At 41.6% G+C, this 18,547-nt stretch overlaps 1 protein-coding gene across 1 annotated transcript; it reads right to left on the bottom strand.

The window, feature by feature from the left end:
• Positions 1-1,948: 1,948 nt before the first annotated feature.
• prok1 (prokineticin 1) lies at positions 1,949-7,447 on the bottom strand. Its single transcript, XM_064921788.1, has 3 exons — positions 6,942-7,447; positions 2,827-2,952; positions 1,949-2,325 (listed from the first exon to the last, which is right to left on the bottom strand). The coding sequence occupies exons 1-3, from the start codon at positions 7,014-7,016 to the stop codon at positions 2,206-2,208; spliced, it is 321 nt and encodes a 106-aa protein (XP_064777860.1). The 5' UTR covers positions 7,017-7,447; the 3' UTR covers positions 1,949-2,205.
• Positions 7,448-18,547: the final 11,100 nt, after the last annotated feature.

Genomic DNA, 18,547 nt, shown 5'->3' with positions numbered 1-18,547 from the left:
ATGACGCTTTCTAATTGCCTGATTGGCTGAGAAAACTGTTTGTTCAAAAACAGAACGCAGCTATGAATATATAACCAAAACTGTTTTCTGAGTCAGAGTCACGACCTTTATTGACAATCTCTTTGTTCCCAATTATGTTTCTATGGCCACAACATATGTTGAATACAACCTTAGTTACGGACTCATTTGACATTTATTCTCACGTGTCAGTCATAGGAAAGGCAAGGGCTCCAGGTTTTTTTTTTTTTTTGAAGAGGCTGATTACGGCCACGTGATACTCAAGTAAAACAAAGAGGTATTCACTAAGAGATAAGATATTACACTAAACAAAAAAACATGTAAAGTGTTGGTCCCGTGAGCTGAAAATAAAAGATCCCCAGAAATGTTCCATACCGTACGCACAAAAAAACGGATTTCTCTCAAATTTTGTGCATCATTTTTTTTATACACATCCCAGTTAGTATTTCTCCTTTTCCAAGATAATCCATCCACCTGACAGGTGTGGCATATCAAGAAACCGAAACAGGATGCTCATTACACAGCAGTACTTTATGCTGGAGAAAATAAAAGGCCACTCTAAAATGTGCAGTTTTGTCACACAACACAATGCCACAAGTTTTCAGGGAGCGCGCAATTGGCATGCTGACTGCAGGTATGTCCACCAGAACTGTTGCCAGAGAATTTAATGCTAATTTCTCTACCATAAGCCACCTCCAATGTCGTTTTTGAGAATTTGGCAGTACGTTCAACCGTCCTCACAACCGCTGACCACGTGTAACCAGTCCAGCCCAGGACCTCCACATCTGGCTTCGTCTGAGACCAGCCACCCGGACAGCTGATGAAACTGAGGAGTATTCTGTCTGGAATAAAATCCTTTTGTGGGGAAAAGCTCATTCTGATTGGCTGGGCCTGGCTCCTCAGTGGGTGGGTCTATGCCCTCCCAGGCCCAGCCAGGACCTAATTTAATTATTTAAAGTGTCTGATTTTGTTATATGAACTGTAACTCAGTAAAGTCATTGAAATTGTTGCATGTTGAGTTTATATATAGTTTTGTTCAGTATATATATATAACTTACATAATTACTTACATAACAACAACAGACACAACACACAGTGTAAGTACATATTTTTCACAGTGGTATGATACAGTGGTATGATACAGTGAGTTTAATTTGCAAAAATGTTGATCATAAATAAAAACATTACATTTGAATATGAATTAAACCGTATATTATTATGATTTGCATCAAGCTTTTGACAGGCCTATGTATTAAAACTATAGTCTGCAATTGGTACATACATAAAAAAAAAGAAAACATTTAGCTATGTATCTTTCTTGGCACAGTTTAGCATGTATATATTGTCTTGGCATGTCTTTGGTGGCCAGTGGGGCACAGTGAGGTGTATTTACAGATGTTATATTCTCATGAAATATAACAGTTCCTATAGTATATAGAACAAAGACTAAGTAGAGGGAAAAGAGTGAAGGTCGCGTGTGATTGAGGGACTAAGTAGAGGGAAAAGAGTGAAGGTCATGTGTGATTGAGGGACTAAGTAGAGGGAAAAGAGTGAAGGTCGTGTGTGATTGAGGGACTAAGTAGAGGGAAAAGAGTGAAGGTCGTGTGTGATTGAGGGACTAAGTAGAGGGAAAAGAGTGAAGGTCGTGTGTGATTGAGGGACTAAGTAGAGGGAAAAAATTGAAGGTCGTGTGTGATTGAGGGACTAAGTAGAGGGAAAAGAGTGAAGGTCGTGTGTGATTGAGGGACTAAGTAGAGGGAAAAGAGTGAAGGTCGTGTGTGATTGAGGGACTAAGTAGAGGGAAAAGAGTGAAGGTCGTGTGTGATTGAGGGACTAAGTAGAGGGAAAAGAGTGAAGGTCGTGTGTGATTGAGGGACTAAGTAGAGGGAAAAGAGTGAAGATTGAGGGACTAAGTAGAGGGAAAAGAGTGAAGGTCGTGTGTGATTGAGGGACTAAGTAGAGGGAAAAGAGTGAAGGTCGTGTGTGATTGAGGGACTAAGTAGAGGGAAAAGAGTGAAGGTCGTGTGTGATTGAGGGACTAAGTAGAGGGAAAAGAGTGAAGGTCGTGTGTGATTGAGGGACTAAGTAGAGGGAAAAGAGTGAAGGTTGTGTGTGATTGAATGTGCTGTTGTCATTGTTTCCCATCTTTCTCCTCTTCTTCTCTCTCCTCTTCTTCCTCCTCGGTCATCAAAAGTCTAGGTTTTTGAAGTCTTTGGTACACCTGTATGTGCTACCTGTGTAGCTGGTACAGACCAAATGAGGAAGACATGGACAGGTGTGATGCTGTCTTTTTCCTGGATAGGGCACCTGGAAGAAAAATACATGATCTACATTTGATTCAACTTCTCCCTTAGGATCCATGAAATCACATTGAGCCAACAGCTCTATGGGCTAAATGAACAGACTTGGTCAAACGCCACCAGAGACCATGGAACAATTCCAATGGGAAATGGAGAACCATTCAGTTGTCAATTCCCAGAGATAAACTTTGTGGAGTGAACTAACCCGGCTGGAGGCTGAGCCGATCTCCAGCCGATCAAAGTGATGTATTACTTCCATTGGTTTGATTCATGATGAAAACAAGTCAATAACTTCTGAAGTTATCATCCTAAGCAACAACTGTGTGTGTATGTTTGTGCATATGTGTGTTTATGTGCACTTCTGTGTGTTTGTGCGTGTGCTTGTGTGTGTATACCTGAGTGTGTGAGTGCGTGTGCGTGTGCCAGCCAGTACGTGCCATCAAGCATATGCATGTGTGTTTGCGTGTGTGTGTGTGTGTGAGCGCGTACGTGCGTGTGTGTTCCTCACCTTGTGACTGAAGGGGTGGCACTCGTCCCCCTCTTCCCCTCGTGGTATACACATCCGCAGTCCCCTAAGCCACAGGCTGACAGCACAGCATAGACCAAACCCACACTGAATATCTCTATCACACGCCTAACAGAGATGGGGAGAGGGAGAGAGAAAGAGAGAAAAAAAGAGAGAGAGAGAAAAAAAAGAGAGAGAGACAAAAGAGCGAGAGAGAGAGAGAGAAAGAGAGAAAAATAGAAAGAGAGAGAGAGAGAGAGAGGCAGAGAGAGAGAGAAATGACCATCACACATTTTTTTACTCAGTTTGGTTGCAGGTTTTCTTGTGCCGGTCTGGTGTTGTAGTAAAGCTCTAACTCTGGACCACACATACCCACTGGAAACAGGAAACACATACCCACTGGAAACAGGAAACACATACCCACTGGAAACAGGAAACACATACCCACTGGAAACAGGAAACACATACCCACTGGAAACAGGAAACACATACCCACTGGAACCAGGAAACACATACCCACTGGAACCAGGAAACACATACCCACTGGAAACAGGAAACACATACCCACTGGAAACAGGAAACACATACCCACTGGAAACAGGAAACACATACCCACTGGAAACAGGAAACACATACCCACTGGAAACAGGAAACACATACCCACTGGAAACAGGAAACACATACCCACTGGAAACAGGAAACACATACCCACTGGAAACAGGAAACACATACCCACTGGAAACAGGAAACACATACCCACTGGAAACAGGAAACACATACCCACTGGAAACAGGAAACACACCCACTGGAAACAGGAAACACATACTCACTGGAAACAGGAAACACATACCCACTGGAAACAGGAAACACATACCCACTGGAAACAGGAAACACATACCCACTGGAAACAGGAAACACATACCCACTGGAAACACATACCCACTGGAAACAGGAAACACATACCCACTGGAAACAGGAAACACATACCCACTGGAAACAGGAAACACATACCCACTGGAACCAGGAAACACAGGATATGTTTATAGAATTCTGCATGCAGTCTCAATTTGGTGTTTACTCTCTCTGTCTCCCTCTATATCTGTCTCTCGCTCTACCTTCCACCTGTCACTTCTAATGACCCCTATTCTCTCTGTATCTGTCTCTCTCTCTACCTTCTAATGACCCCTACTCTCTCTGTATCTGTCTCTCTCTACCTTCTAATGACCCCTACTCTCTCTGTATCTGTCTCTCTCTACCTTCTAATGACCCCTACTCTCTCTGTATCTGTCTCTCTCTACCTTCTAATGACCCCTACTCTCTCTGTATCTGTCTCTCTCTACCTTCTAATGACCCCTACTCTATCTGTATCTGTCTCTCTCTACCTTCTAATGACCCCTACTCTCTCTATATCTGTCTCTCTCTCTACCTTCTAATGACCCTTACTCTCTCTGTATCTGTCTCTCTCTACCTTCTAATGACCCCTACTCTCTCTGTATCTGTCTCTCTATACCTTCTAATGACCCCTACTCCCTCTATATCTGTCTCTCTCTACCTTCTAATGACTCCTACTCTCTCTATATCTGTCTCTAAATTCAATTCAATTCAAGGGCTTTATTGGCATGGGAAATATGTGTTAACATTGCCAAAGCAAGTGAGGTGGATAATATATAAAGTGAATATCTCTCTACCTTCTAATGACCCCTACTCTCTCTGTATCTGTCTCTCTCTACCTTCTAATGACCCTTACTCTCTGTATCTGTCTCTCTCTACCTTCTAATGTCTCTCTCTGTATCTGTCTCTCTAAATGACCCCTACTCTCTCTGTATCTGTCTCTCTCTACCTTCTAATGACCCCTTCTCTAATGTCCCTCTACCTTCTAATGACCCCTCTGTATCTGTCTCTCTCTACCTTCTAATGACCCCTACTCTCTCTGTATCTGTCTCTCTCTATCTTCTAATGACCCCTACTCTCTCTGTATCTGTCTCTCTCTACCTTCTAATGACCCCTCCTCTCTCTGTATCTGTCTCTCTCTCTACCTTCTAATGACCCCTACTCTCTCTGTATCTGTCTCTCTCTCTACCTTCTAATGACCCCTACTCTCTCTGTATCTGTCTCTCTCTCTACCTTCTAATGACCCCTACTCTCTCTGTATCTGTCTCTCTCTCTACCTTCTAATGACCCCTACTCTCTCTGTATCTGTCTCTCTCTCTACCTTCTAATGACCCCTACTCTCTCTGTATCTGTCTCTCAATTCAATTCAATTCAAGGGCTTTATTGGCATGGGAAACATGTGTTAACATTGCCAAAGCAAGTACGGTAGATAATATATAAAGTGAAATTAACAGTAGACATCACACATAAAGAAGTTTCAAAACAATAAAGACATTACAAATGCCATATTATATATATATACAGTGTTTTTACAATGTACAAATGGTAAAGGACACCAGATAAAATAAATAAGCATAGATATGGGTTGTATTTACAATGGTGTGTGTTCTTCACTGGTTGCCCTTTTCTCGTGGCAACAGGTCACAAATCTTGCTGCTCTGATGGCACACTGTGTAATTTCACCCAGTAGATATGGGAGTTTTTCAAAATTGGATTTGTTTTCGAATTCTTTGTGGATCTGTGCAATCTGAGGGAAATATGTGTCTCTAATATGGTCATACATTGGGCAGGAGGTTAGGAAGTGCAGCTCAGTTTCCACCTCATTTTGTGGGCAGTGAGCACATCTCTTGAGAGCCATGTCTGCCAACGGCGGCCTCTCTCAATAGCAAGGCTATGCTCGCTGAGTCTGTACATAGTCAAAGCTTTCCTTAATTTTGGGTCAGACAGTGGTCAGGTATTCTGCCGCTGTGTACTCTCTGTTTAGGGCCAAATAGCAATCTAGTTTCCTCTGTTTTTTTGTTAATTCTTTCCAATGTGTCAAGTAATTATCTTTTTGTTTTCTCATGATTTGGTTGGGTCTAATTGTGCTGCTGTCTCTCTCTCTGTCTCCTTCTCTCTGTCTCTTTAGCTTTCTCCCTCTCTCTGTCTCTCTGTCTCTTTACTCTCTCTACCTTCTAATGACCCTTACTCTCTCTGTATCTGACTCTCTCTACCTTCTAATGACCCCTACTCTCTCTGTATCTGTCTCTCTCTACCTTCTAATGACCCTTACTCTCTCTGTATCTGTCTCTCTCTACCTTCTGATGACCCCTACTCTCTCTATATCTGTCTCTCTCTCTACCTTCGAATGACCCCTACTCTCTCTATATCTGTCTCTCTCTACCTTCTAATGACCCCTACTCTCTCTATATCTGTCTCTCTCTCTACCTTCTAATGACCCCTACTCTCTCTATATCTGTCTCTCTCAGTGGTGTAAAAAGTAAAAATACTTTTTGGGGTATCTGTACTTTACTATTTATATTTTTAATAACTTTTACTCCACTACACTCCTGAAGAAAATTCTGTATTTTTTACTCCTTACATTTTCCCTGACACCCAAAAGTACTTATTACATTATGAATACTTAGCAGGACATGAAAATTGTCTAATTCACGCACTTATCAAGAGAACATCCCTGGTCATTCCTACTGCCTCTGATCTGGCAGACTCAATAAACACAAATAATTTGTTTGTAAATTATGTCTGAGTGTTGAACTGTGCCCCTGGCTATCTGTAAATTAAAAAACAAGAAAATCGTGTTGTCTGGTTTGCTGAATATAAGACATTTTAAATGATTTATACTTTTACTTTTGATACTTAAGTATATTTAAAACCAAATACTTTTAGACTTTTACTCAAGTAGTATTTTACTAGGTGACTTTTACTTGAGTAATTTTCTTTTAAGGTATCTTTACTTTTACTCTAGTATGAAAATTGGGTACTTTTTCCACCACTGGTCTCTCTCTCCACCTTCCAACTGTCACTTCTACTGACCCCTACTCTCTCTACCTTCTAATGACCCCTACTCTCTCTGCATCTCTCTCTCTACCTTCCAACTGTCACTTCTAATGACCCCTACTCTCTCTGCATCTGTCTCTCTCTCTCTACTTTCAATCGTACGTTTCACAATGACAACTCTATTAGTTAAAAATTCCACACAGCACATGAATGAAAGGTTTGTCACTCACCCCAGTGATGACAGCCCCCCTGGACCAGTTGAAAGAAATCATTAAGATGGAGAGAAGCAGGACCCTGGTCCCCATGGCCGTAGCAGCAACAGTAGCACAGGATAGTGTAGGGTACCACTCACTCCTCAACACAGCAATACTCTAGCCCCTTTCAGCGCAGTGGCTACTTTCTGTTGTCAGTCTCTACTCAACACAGCAATACTGTAGCCCCCTTCAGCGCAGTGGCTACTTTCTGTTGTCAGTCTCTACTCAACACAGCAATACTGTAGCCCCTTTCAGCGCAGTAGCTACTTTCTGTTGTCAGTCTCTACTCAACACAGCAATACTGTAGCCCCTTTCAGCGCAGTAGCTACTTTCTGTTGTCAGTCTCTACTCAACACAGCAATACTGTAGCCCCCTTCAGCGCAGTGGCTACTTTCTGTTGTCAGTCTCTACTCAACACAGCAATACTGTAGCCCCCTTCAGCGCAGTGGCTACTTTCTGTTGTCAGTCTCTACTCAACACAGCAATACTGTAGCCCCCTTCAGCGCAGTAGCTACTTTCTGTTGTCACTCTCTCCTTCTTGTGCTGTCCGTCTGACTCACTGTGCCTGGTGTCATGTCCAAGCTCTCTCTCTCTCTCTCTTTCATCCTCTCCCTCTCCCCTGCCCCCCCATGTATGTATGTATGTATGTATGTATGTATGTATGTATGTATGTATGTATGTATGTATACACACACACACACACACACACACGTATATAAAATGAAATACCTTATTTACATAAATATTCAGACCCTTTGCTATGAGACTCGAAATTGAGCTGTTGTACCCTGTTTCATTAATCATCCTTGAGATGTTTCTACAACTTGATTGGACATGGACATTTCTTTTTGAAAGAAACACACACCTGTCTATATAAGATCCCACATTTCACAGTGCATGTCAGAGCAAAATCCAAGCCATGTCGTCGAAGGAATTGTCCGTAGAGTTCCGAGACAGGATTGTGTCGAGGCACAGATCTGAGGAAGGGTACCAAAATATTTCTGCAGCATCAAAGGTCCCCAAGAACACAGTGTTCTCCATCATTCTTAAATGGAAGAAGTTTGGAACCACCAAGACTATAGATTTGGCCGCCCAGGCAAACTTAGCAAATTCGGGGGAGAAGGGCCTTGGTCAGTGAGGTGACCAAGAACCTGATGGTCACTCTGACAGAGCTCCAGCGTTCCTCTGTGGAGATGGGAAAACCTTCCAGAAGGACACCCATCTCTGCAGCACTCCACCAATCAGGCCTTTATGGTAGAGTGACCAGATGGAATCCACTCATCAGTAAAAGGCACATGGCAGCCTGCTTGGAGTTGACCAAAATGCACCTAAAGACTCTCAGACCATGAGAAACAATATTCTCTGGTCTGATGAAATCCAGATTGAACGCTTTTCCCTGAATGCCAAGCATGGTGGTGGCAGCATCATGCTGTGGCAATGTTTTTCAGCGGCAGGGACTGAGAAACTAGTCAGGATCGAGGGAAAGATGAACGGAGCAAAGTACAGAGAGATCGTTGATGAAAACCTGCTCCATAGCACTGAAGACCTCAGACTGGGGTGAAGGTTCATCTTCCAACAGGACAATGCCTGTAAGCACACAGTCAAGACAACGCAGGCAGGAATGGAGACAAGTCTCTGAATGACCTTAAGTGGCCCAAAAAGAGCCAAGACTTGAACCCAACCGAACATCTCTGGAGTAACCTGAAAATAGCTGTGCAGCAATGCTCTCCATGCAACCTGATAGACCTTGAGAGGATCTGCAGGAAGGAATGGGAGAAACTTCACAAATTCAGGTGTGCCAAGCTTGTACCATCATACCCAAGAAGACTCGAGGTTGTAATCGCTGCCAAAGGTGCTTCAACAAAGTACTGAGTAAAGGGGTCTGAAAACGTATGTATAATGTGATATTTCCGTTTTTTAATTTTAACAAATTTGCCAAAATGTATAAAAACCTGTTTTTGATTCGTCATTATGGGGTATTGTGTGTAGATAGATGGGGGGGACACACAATTTATACAAGTTTATAATAAGGCTGTAATGTAACAAAATGTGGAAAAATTAAAGGGGTCTGAATACTTTCCGAATGCACTGTATATGCCTCTTCCTATTCCATGTATAGCTCCGTATTCTGAGTAAGTGACCAGACCAACAGTGGTGACTGACTGACCAGCATGTCTGTTGAAAGGGCTTTATGAATACTCACTAATACAGTATGTGACGGGACTGAAAGACACCTGCTACCGGGCCAAACAATGTATGGAAGTGAATCGGGAATTTCCACGCCGAAGGTATACATGTCATTCCACAGTAAATTATTATCATCATATATATATATATATATATATATATATATGATAATAATTTACTGTGGAATGACATGCTATATACATTTTCTTATCTCTCTTATCTCTCTCAGACACTTCAAAACATTGTTTTGATGTATTTTTGGACTAATCTGTTTTTCCATATATGAATAGCAGTAAGACCAAATTCAATGTTTCATCAAATATATATATATTTTTTATACCTACAAGGTTCCTAAAATCAAATAGTTAAATGATCCATGGTATGACCATCTTAAAACAATTCCATATGTTAGTTTAGGGCTGTAGAAACCCAGCCCAGGCCTTTGGACTGTAATAGGATTTATGTAACATCCTGGTCCCAAGGTGTCCATCTGTTTGTCTGGGACAGGACCAGCCGTCATAGAAGACCCCCAAAGTTATTGCCATAGAAATAGAATGTCATTGCAGCTCACTCTTCCGGTCGGTCCATCGTCTCATTCTAAGATGAGGCTTTCAGGTAAATCACAACATAATCGATCACAACTTTCTACTGAAAACAATGAGGCCTGGGAAAACGCAGTGATCTGATCTCTTTTGTCATGCACCCATAAAATCATATACAGTTGAAGTCGGGAGGTTTACATACACCTTTGCCAAATATATTTAAACTTAGCTTTTCACAATTCCTGACATTTAATCCTAGTAAAAATTCCCCTGTTTTAGGTCAGTTAGGATCACCACTTTATTTTAAGAATGTGAAATGTCAGAATAATAGTAGAGAGAATGATTTATTTCAGCTTTTATTTATTTCATCACATTCCCAGTGGGTCAGACGTTTACATACATTCAATTAGTATTTGGTAGCATTGCCTTGAAATTGTATAACTTGGGTCAAACATTTCGGGTAGCCTTCCCACAATAAGTTGGATGATTGTTTTGACCCATTTCTCCTGACTGAGCTGACTGACAGAGCTGGTGTAACTGAGTCAGGTTTGTAGGCCTCCTTGCTCACACACGCTTTTTCAGTCCTGCCCACAAATTTTCTATAGGATTGAGGTCAGGGCTTTGTGATGGCCACTCCCAATACCCTGACTTTGTTGTCTTTAAGCCATTTTGCCACAACTTTGGAAGTATGCTTGGGGCCATTGTCCATTTGGAAAACCCATTTGCGACCAAGCTTTAACTTCCTGACTGATGTCTTGAGATGTTGCTTCAATATATCTACATCATTTTCCTACCTCATCTATTTTTTGAAGTGCCCCAGTCCCTCCTGCAGCAAAGCACCCCCACAACATGATGCTGCCACCCCAGTGCTTCACGGTTGGGATGGTGTTCTTCAGCTTGCAAGGCTCCCCCTTTTTCCTCCAAACACAACGATGGTCATTATGGCCAAACAGTTCTAATTTTGTTTCATCAGACCAGAGGACATTTCTCCAAAAAGTATGATCTTTGTCCACATGTGCAGTTGCAAACCGTAGTCTGGATTTTTTTTTATGGAGTAACTGCTCATAGAGAGAAACTGAGAAAAATGACTTCAAAGTTATTTTTTATTGTCCAGTCGAATGAGTTATAGGCAGATCATTGGAGATGTGGTTATCTGTTGTCTTACTATGAGGTCATTTTTTAAAGTTCATATTTACCCTGACCAGTGACATGACCTTTGACCCAAAAAAACAGTTACTGCCTTCTTGCTTGCTACAGCCATTGGAATACTTTTCCATGCCGATTTAAAAAAACTTTTTTTTTGGACAAACGTGTGTTAGAATATTTAATTGTATGGGGCTGTCAGTGTCATATAGTTTGATACTTGTATTAGCAAAGAACAATAAATAATATCAAAGTTTACCGTAGACACTGCAGCCCAAAGCTCAGTGAAACCAAGGGAAAAGGCAGTAATTGACGTGAGTAATGCCAGTGAATGCCTTTTTCCATGGTTTCACTTTAACTTTTTACAGTTACTGCAAACATGACCGCCCATTTTCTCCATAATACAACACAATTGAGTCATGATATTTGTACACATGATAAAGCATGTTTTTCAAGTATTACATTTTTTAAATATTTTTTTTAAATAACTAATTTTTGATGAAAATGTGCAGTTACTGCTCTTTCGCCCTATTAGGGCAGTATAGTGCACTAAATATAATGTAATATAATATATAATGGGAAGCAGCCCAGGATCTCTCTAGACTAGACTGCTCATTAAATGGGATAGAGAGGTACAGTATAGCATGACAATATTGTGTGACCCATATCATATACTAGTGTGATATTGTGTGACCCATATCATATACTAGTGTGATATCGTGTGACCCATATCATATACTAGTGTGATATTGTGTGACCCATATCATATACTAGTGTGATATTGTGTGACACATATCATATACTAGTGTGATATTGTGTGACACATATCATATACTAGTGTGATATTGTGTGACACATATCATATACTAGTGTGATATTGTGTGACCCATATCATATACTAGTGTGATATTGTGTGACACATATCATATACTAGTGTGATATCGTGTGACCCATATCATATACTAGTGTGATATTGTGTGACCCATATCATATACTAGTGTGATATTGTGTGACCCATATCATATACTAGTGTGATATTGTGTGACACATATCATATACTAGTGTGATGACTCATTGTGAGTTAAAGGGACCGTCTGTGGACAGATATGTGCAGTACTGATTGATATACAGTAACTAATAGCAGTTAAGACACCTATTCCTTTTCACCAACTCCCTCTGGCCGTAAAGTGGACGAGGATGGACTATCTGTGTGTGTGGGCGGAGGGGCTGTAGGGGGGTGTGTGTGTGTGACGGTAATGGACAGGAAGGTGTCAATAGGATATGCAGGTTTTTGATTTAGGGACGAAGAGAGGGATGAGAGGAGAGGAAGTATACCCCATGGGTTAGTCAGCAACACATTACCCAGAATGCTGTGTAGCAGGTGATGGATTTCTCTGAAGGACTCCTGGCTACATAATTACATTCCCTTGTTTCTGCCGTGTCAGCAGAAGAGAAGCAGCAGGCCTCTGAGGACTGATAGGACAGACATCATCCAGAACCCTGTCCTCCCTGACTTGGGCAAAGTACAGTCGTGGCCAAATGTTTTGAGAATGACACAAATATTAATTTCCAAAGTTTGCTGCTTCAGTGTCTTTAGATATTTTCATCAGACGTTACTATGGAATACTGAAGCATAATTACAAGCATTTCATAAGTGTCAAAGGCTTTTATTGACAATTACGTGAAGTTGATGCAAAGAGTCAATATTTGCAGTGTTGACCCTTCTTTTTCAAGACCTCTCCATTCCGCCCTGGCATGCTGTCAATTCACTTCTGGGCCACACCCTGACTGAAGGTGTTTCCGGATTCCCCAAACAATCAGAAAGGGGATTCATCAGAGAAAATGACTTTACCCCAGTCCTCAGCAGTCCAATCCCTGTACCTTTTGCAGAATATCAGTCTGTCCCTGATGTTTTTCCTGGAGAGCAGTGGCTTCTTTGCTGCCCTTCTTGACACCAGGCCATCCTCCAAACGTCTTCACCTCACTGTGCGTGCAGATGCACTCACACCTGCCTGCTGCCATTCCTGAGCAAGCTCTGTACTGGTGGTGCCCCAATCCTGCAGCTAAATCAACTTTAGGAGATGGTCCTGGCGCTTGCTGGACTTCCTTGGGCGCCCTGAAGCCTTCTTCACAACATTTGAACCGCTCTCCTTGAAGTTCTTGATGATCCGATAAATGGTTGATTTAGGTGCAATCTTACTGGCTGCAAAATCCTTGCCTGTGAAGACCTTTTTGTGCAAAGCAATGATGACGGCACGTGTTTCCTTGCAGGTAACCATGGTTGACAGAGGAAGCACAATGATTCCAAGCACCACCCTCCCTTTGAAGCTTCCAATCTGTTATTCGAACTCAATCAGAATAACAGAGTGATCTCCAGCCTTGTCCTCATCAACACTCACACCTGTGTTAACGAGAGAATCACTGACATGTCAGCTGGTCCTTTTGTGGCAGGGCTGAATTTCAGTGTTTTTGGGGGGGATTCAATTAATTTGCATGGCAAAGAGGGACTTTGCAATTAATTGCAATTCATCTGATCACTCTTCATAACATTATGGAGTTTATGCAAATTGCCATCATACAAACAGAGGCAGAAGACTTTGTGAAAATGTATAGTCATTCTCAAAACTTTTGGCCACGACTAGACACCTTTATGGGGAACAAAAATACAGCAATACGATGAGAGAAGACAAAATATTTCCACCTCTCCTATCAGAGTCATTAGTTCATTTATTTTATATATGTAGCTCATTTTTGGTAACAGATCCAGGAATGGTTGAAGACCTGGACCTTTACCTGGAGCGAACTCTGCAGATAGCACTTCTGGGTGATCTGAAAAGTCAAAGTCAATTGATCCATAATATAATAATACTTTTGGCCAAAAAAAAATATCTTTAATTTACAATCTGTAGAAACTATCAGAATAGAAAAGGATCAGTACTTTTGTGAAACATCACAGCACAGTTGAAAAATATATAGGGGAGGGGTTGAAGGGAGCTGAACGTTGGGACTAATAACAACAAGATAACAAATGTAAGACATACGGGGTCTGTAAAATGTTCATAGGTTCAGAACTTTTGTGAAATAGCACAGTTAAAAATATATGGCAAATAGAAATCAAACTGGATGGACATCAGCAATAGATGGGAGAGGTTGAGGAAGGCCAGGACTAAAAACAAACACAATACAACTATTGTAAAATAGATTGTGCCGATAATTATATATATATAAACTCAGAAAAAAAGAAACGTCCTCTCACTGTCAACTGCGTCTATTTTCAGCAAACTTAACATGTGGAAATATTTGTATGAACATAACAAGATTCAACAACTGAGACATAAACTGAACAAGTCCCACAGACATGTGACCAACAGAAATGGAATAATGTGTCCCTGAACAAATGGGGGTCAAATCAAAATCAAAAGTAACAGTCAGTATCTGGTGTGGCCACTAGCTGCATTAAGTACTGCAGTGCATCTCCTCCTCATGGACTGCACCAGATTTGCCGGTTCTTGCTGTGAGATGTTACCCACTCTTCCACCAAGGCACCTGCAAGTTCCCAGACATTTCTGGGGTTCATTAATTGTTTATGTTTCATTGAACAAGCATGGGAAACAGTGTTTAAACCCTTTACAATGATGATCTGTGAAGTTATTTAAATTTAAATAAATTAAATGTATTAATTAATTACATTTTTACGAATTATCTTTGAAAGACAGGGTCCTGAAAAAGGAATGTTTCTTTTTTTGCTGAGTATAGTAAGTATTAGCTGGAAGTAGAAGCCTAAGTGTTGTTGTTTATTTGTTTTCTCCAATTAGGAGAGGGGTGGTAGGGTTTGGGGACAATAATAAAGGAAAATATATGAATATATGTATGTATGTATGTATGTATGTATGTATGTATGTATGTATGTATGTATGTATGTATGTATGTATATACTGTATATTAACGCAAAAAACATATGGGGATTGGAAATGATGCAGACAATTACATTGATGGAAGCTACAATCTACTCCAAATAGTAAAGCTGGTCTACCCCCTAAAAATAAAAAAAGAGAGAGATTGATTTTTTTGTACATACTTTATTGGCCCAATTGTTACCAACTTCTTGAATGATAGGGCAAAATATAGATTTCTGCCTAAATAGACATACCCAAAAGTAATTATTTTTCATGAGATGACCATAAACAATAACTAGTAATGCTGCATAGTTCTAGACAGGTCTGGAACTAACCTTTCTGGTAAGAAACGGTTATAATTGCAGAGGTTTACTCACTTTTAAGGACACAAGCTCAAGTAGATTTTTTGTAGATTTCTTTCATATTATGAAAAAGTGGGGCAATGGGGCTTGAAATGACTAACTATATTTAGAAAGCAGTTCACAATCAAATCATAAACGACTTATGATAAGATTTCACATTTCTTATAACTGTAAAATAAATATGATCATAATTAGTGACAGTACAATATTGGCCCTATTTCATATTACTGATAAAAGAAACATTTCTCCTCAATGTCCACTGAGCGGCACTGACGCCATTCAAATGTTTGCCCTAACCATAACCCTAAACCTAACCATAAACCTAACCATAAACCTAAACCCTAAACCTAACCCTAACCATAACCCTAAACCTAACCCTAAACCCTAAACCTAACCCTAACCATAACCCTAAACCCTAAACCTAACCCTAACCATAACCCTAAACCCTAAACCTAACCATAAACCTAACCATAACCCTAAACCCTAAACCTAACCCTAACCATAACCCTAAACCTAACCCTAACCCTAAACCCTAAACCTAAACCTAACCCTAACCCTGAACCTAACCCTAACCATAACCCTAAACCTAACCCTAAACCTAACCCTAACCATAAACCTAACCCTTTACGCAGAAAGTGGTTTTGTCCTTCTGTGATGAGGACAAAGTGGTCTTGTTTAAATTCTATGAAATTATTTAGTATTTTTTCATGTTGAGAGCTCTAAATCCGACCTGAGAATATCACAAGATTGCTGAATTCGCTAAACTGTCCCCTTTAATATGCCGCAGGCTGGGCTAGTCTGCGGGAGAGCGAATTGATTCTGTGTCTGGATAGGCCAGAAAATGTGACACATCACTCCCTATGCAAATGTAGAGTCTGAAACCTGACACTTCAAGTCAGCTCTACTGAGAGAGTGGAAACAGAGAGCTGACAGATGGGTCTTTCTGACACTATAAGGCCCGGGACTCTACGATGTTCACAGAGATCTTTGTACACCAAAATGTCACTCGGAACTGGTCCAGAACCACCCAACAGTCCCCCGTATAGGGGACTTAACATCTAATTAAAATTAAGTAAAGTTTGTGCTTTTAACGCACCTAGAAAGTTAGAACCAAGCACCCCTCCTCGTCCACTGAACCCACCTGACACCCCACACCCCTAAAAAGTCCCCCTAACAGTTCACCAGCTCCCAAATACATGCTCCAGTGTGAGCGAGCCTGCACCAGCCCCAGCTCTGGGTTCCGTACACCCCGCCCCTTGAACCTCATTCCTGGTCTTCCACACTGCCATTTTTGCCTGTCCCAACAAGTACTAGGTTACTAGGCAGTCCCTTTGCCTTGTTGGCTACGCTCTACCTACTGTAGGACCTCTAACATTTAAGTCCAGTCATCCCCAACCCTAGGCCCACCCCGGACAGAAAACAACCCCACCAGCCTGGAACAAGAAAAAAAACCTTGCATTGTCTCCTCTTCTCCACAGAACAGACCCACTGATGGATCAAGGTGCAATGTGTATCTGTTTGAAGCGATAGCCCTGTGAATCTCCTGTAGATTAGCAATACGCTTCTCTGTGGGAGGCTTATACAGGGAGCGCCAATATCCTCTCAGAGAAGAGCCCGGTCCCAACCCCCGCCAGCCAGCCCGTGAAAATGGTATTTCTAAGCCCCATTGGGGCGGCAGCGCAGCCTAGTGGTTAGAGCGAAAGGTTGCAAGGTCGAATCCCTGAGCTGACAAGGTAAAAATATGCCAGTTAACCCACTCTTCATAGGCCAGTTAACCCACTCTTCCTTGACCAGTTAACCCACTGTTCCTAGGCCAGTTAACCCACTGTTCCTAGGCCAGTTAACCCACTGTTCCTAGGCCAGTTAACCCACTGTTCCTAGGCCAGTTAACCCACTGTTCCTAGGCCAGTTAACCCACTGTTCCTAGGCCAGTTAACCCACTGTTCCTAGACCAGTTAACCCACAGTTCCTAGGCCAGTTAACCCACAGTTCCTAGGCCAGTTAACCCACAGTTCCTAGGCCAGTTAACCCACTGTTCCTAGGCCAGTTAACCCACTGTTCCTAGGCCAGTTAACCCACTGTTCCTAGGCCAGTTAACCCACTGTTCCTAGGCCAGTTAACCCACTGTTCCTAGGCCGTCATTGAAAATAAGAATTTGTTCTTAACTGACTTGCCTCGTTAAATAAATACATTCACAGCAAGTTGAGAACAAGTTCTCATTTACAATTGCAACCTGGCCAGGATAAAGCAAAGCAGTTCGACACATACAACGACACAGAGTTACACATGGAGTAAAACAAACATACAGTCAATAATACAGTATAAACAAGTCTATATACGATGTGAGCAAATGAGGTGAGATAAGGGAGGTAAAGGCAAAAAAAGGCCATGGTGGCAAAGTAAATACAATATAGCAAGTAAAACACTGAAATGGTAGATTTGCAATGGAAGAATGTGCAAAGTAGAAATAAAAATAATGGGGTGCAAAGGAGCAAAATAAATAAATACATTAAATACAGTAGGGAAAGAGGTAGTTGTTTGGGCTAAAATATAGGTGGGCTATGTACAGGTGCAGTAATCTGTGAGCTGCTCTGACAGTTGGTGCTTAAAGCTAGTGAGGGAGATAAGTGTTTCCAGTTTCAGAGATTTTTGTAGTTCGTTCCAGTCATTGGCAGCAGAGAACTGGAAGGAGAGGCGGCCAAAGAAAGAATTGGTTTTGGGGGTGACCAGAGAGATATACCAGCTGGAGCGTGTGCTACAGGTGGGAGATGCTATGGTGACCAGCAAGCTGAGATAAGGGGGCACTTTACCTAGCAGGGTCTTGTAGATGACATGGAGCCAGTGGGTTTGGCGACGAGTATGAAGCAAGGGCCAGCCAACGAGAGCGTACAGGTCGCAATGGTGGGTAGTATATGGGGCTTTGGTGACAAAACGGATTGCACTGTGATAGACTGCATCCAATTTGTTGAGTAGGGTATTGGAGGCTATTTGGTAAATGATATCGCCAAAGTTGAGGATTGGTAGGATGGTCAGATTTACAAGGGTATGTTTGGCAGCATGAGTGAAGGATGCTTTGTTGCGAAATAGGAAGCCAATTCTAGATTTAACTTTGGATTGGAGATATTTGATATGGGTCTGGAAGGAGAATTTACAGTCTAACCAGACACCTAAGTATTTGTAGTTGCCCACGTATTCTAAGTCAGAGCCGTCCAGAGTAGTGATGTTGGACAGGCGGGTAGGTGCAGGTAGCGATTGCTTGAAGAGCATGCATTTAGTTTTACTTGTATTTAAGAGCAATTGGAGGCCACGGAAGGAGGGTTGTATGGCATTGAAGCTTGCCTGGAGGGTTGTTAAAACCTCTTAGAGATCGGGCTACTTTTTTCAAAATTCTGTTAAAAATCGCGCAACATTTGAACATCCTGCTACTCATGCCAGGAATATAGTATATGCAT

This window comes from Oncorhynchus masou, chromosome 18, assembly GCF_036934945.1.
Source record: "Oncorhynchus masou masou isolate Uvic2021 chromosome 18, UVic_Omas_1.1, whole genome shotgun sequence".
Taxonomy (NCBI): Eukaryota; Metazoa; Chordata; class Actinopteri; order Salmoniformes; family Salmonidae; genus Oncorhynchus; species Oncorhynchus masou.
This window is presented reverse-complemented; position numbering and strand designations above follow the sequence as displayed.

Bases quoted from the DNA above. Each gene is read 5' to 3' on its own strand.
- prok1 (XM_064921788.1), bottom strand. From the start codon at position 7,016: ATGGGGACCAGGGTCCTGCTTCTCTCCATCTTAATGATTTCTTTCAAC. The intron at 2,953-6,941 runs GTGAGTGACAAA...CATCTCTGTTAG, and splicing joins GGGGGGCTGTCATCACTGGG to GCGTGTGATAGAGATATTCA. The intron at 2,326-2,826 runs GTGAGGAACACA...TTTTTCTTCCAG, and splicing joins GCCACCCCTTCAGTCACAAG to GTGCCCTATCCAGGAAAAAG.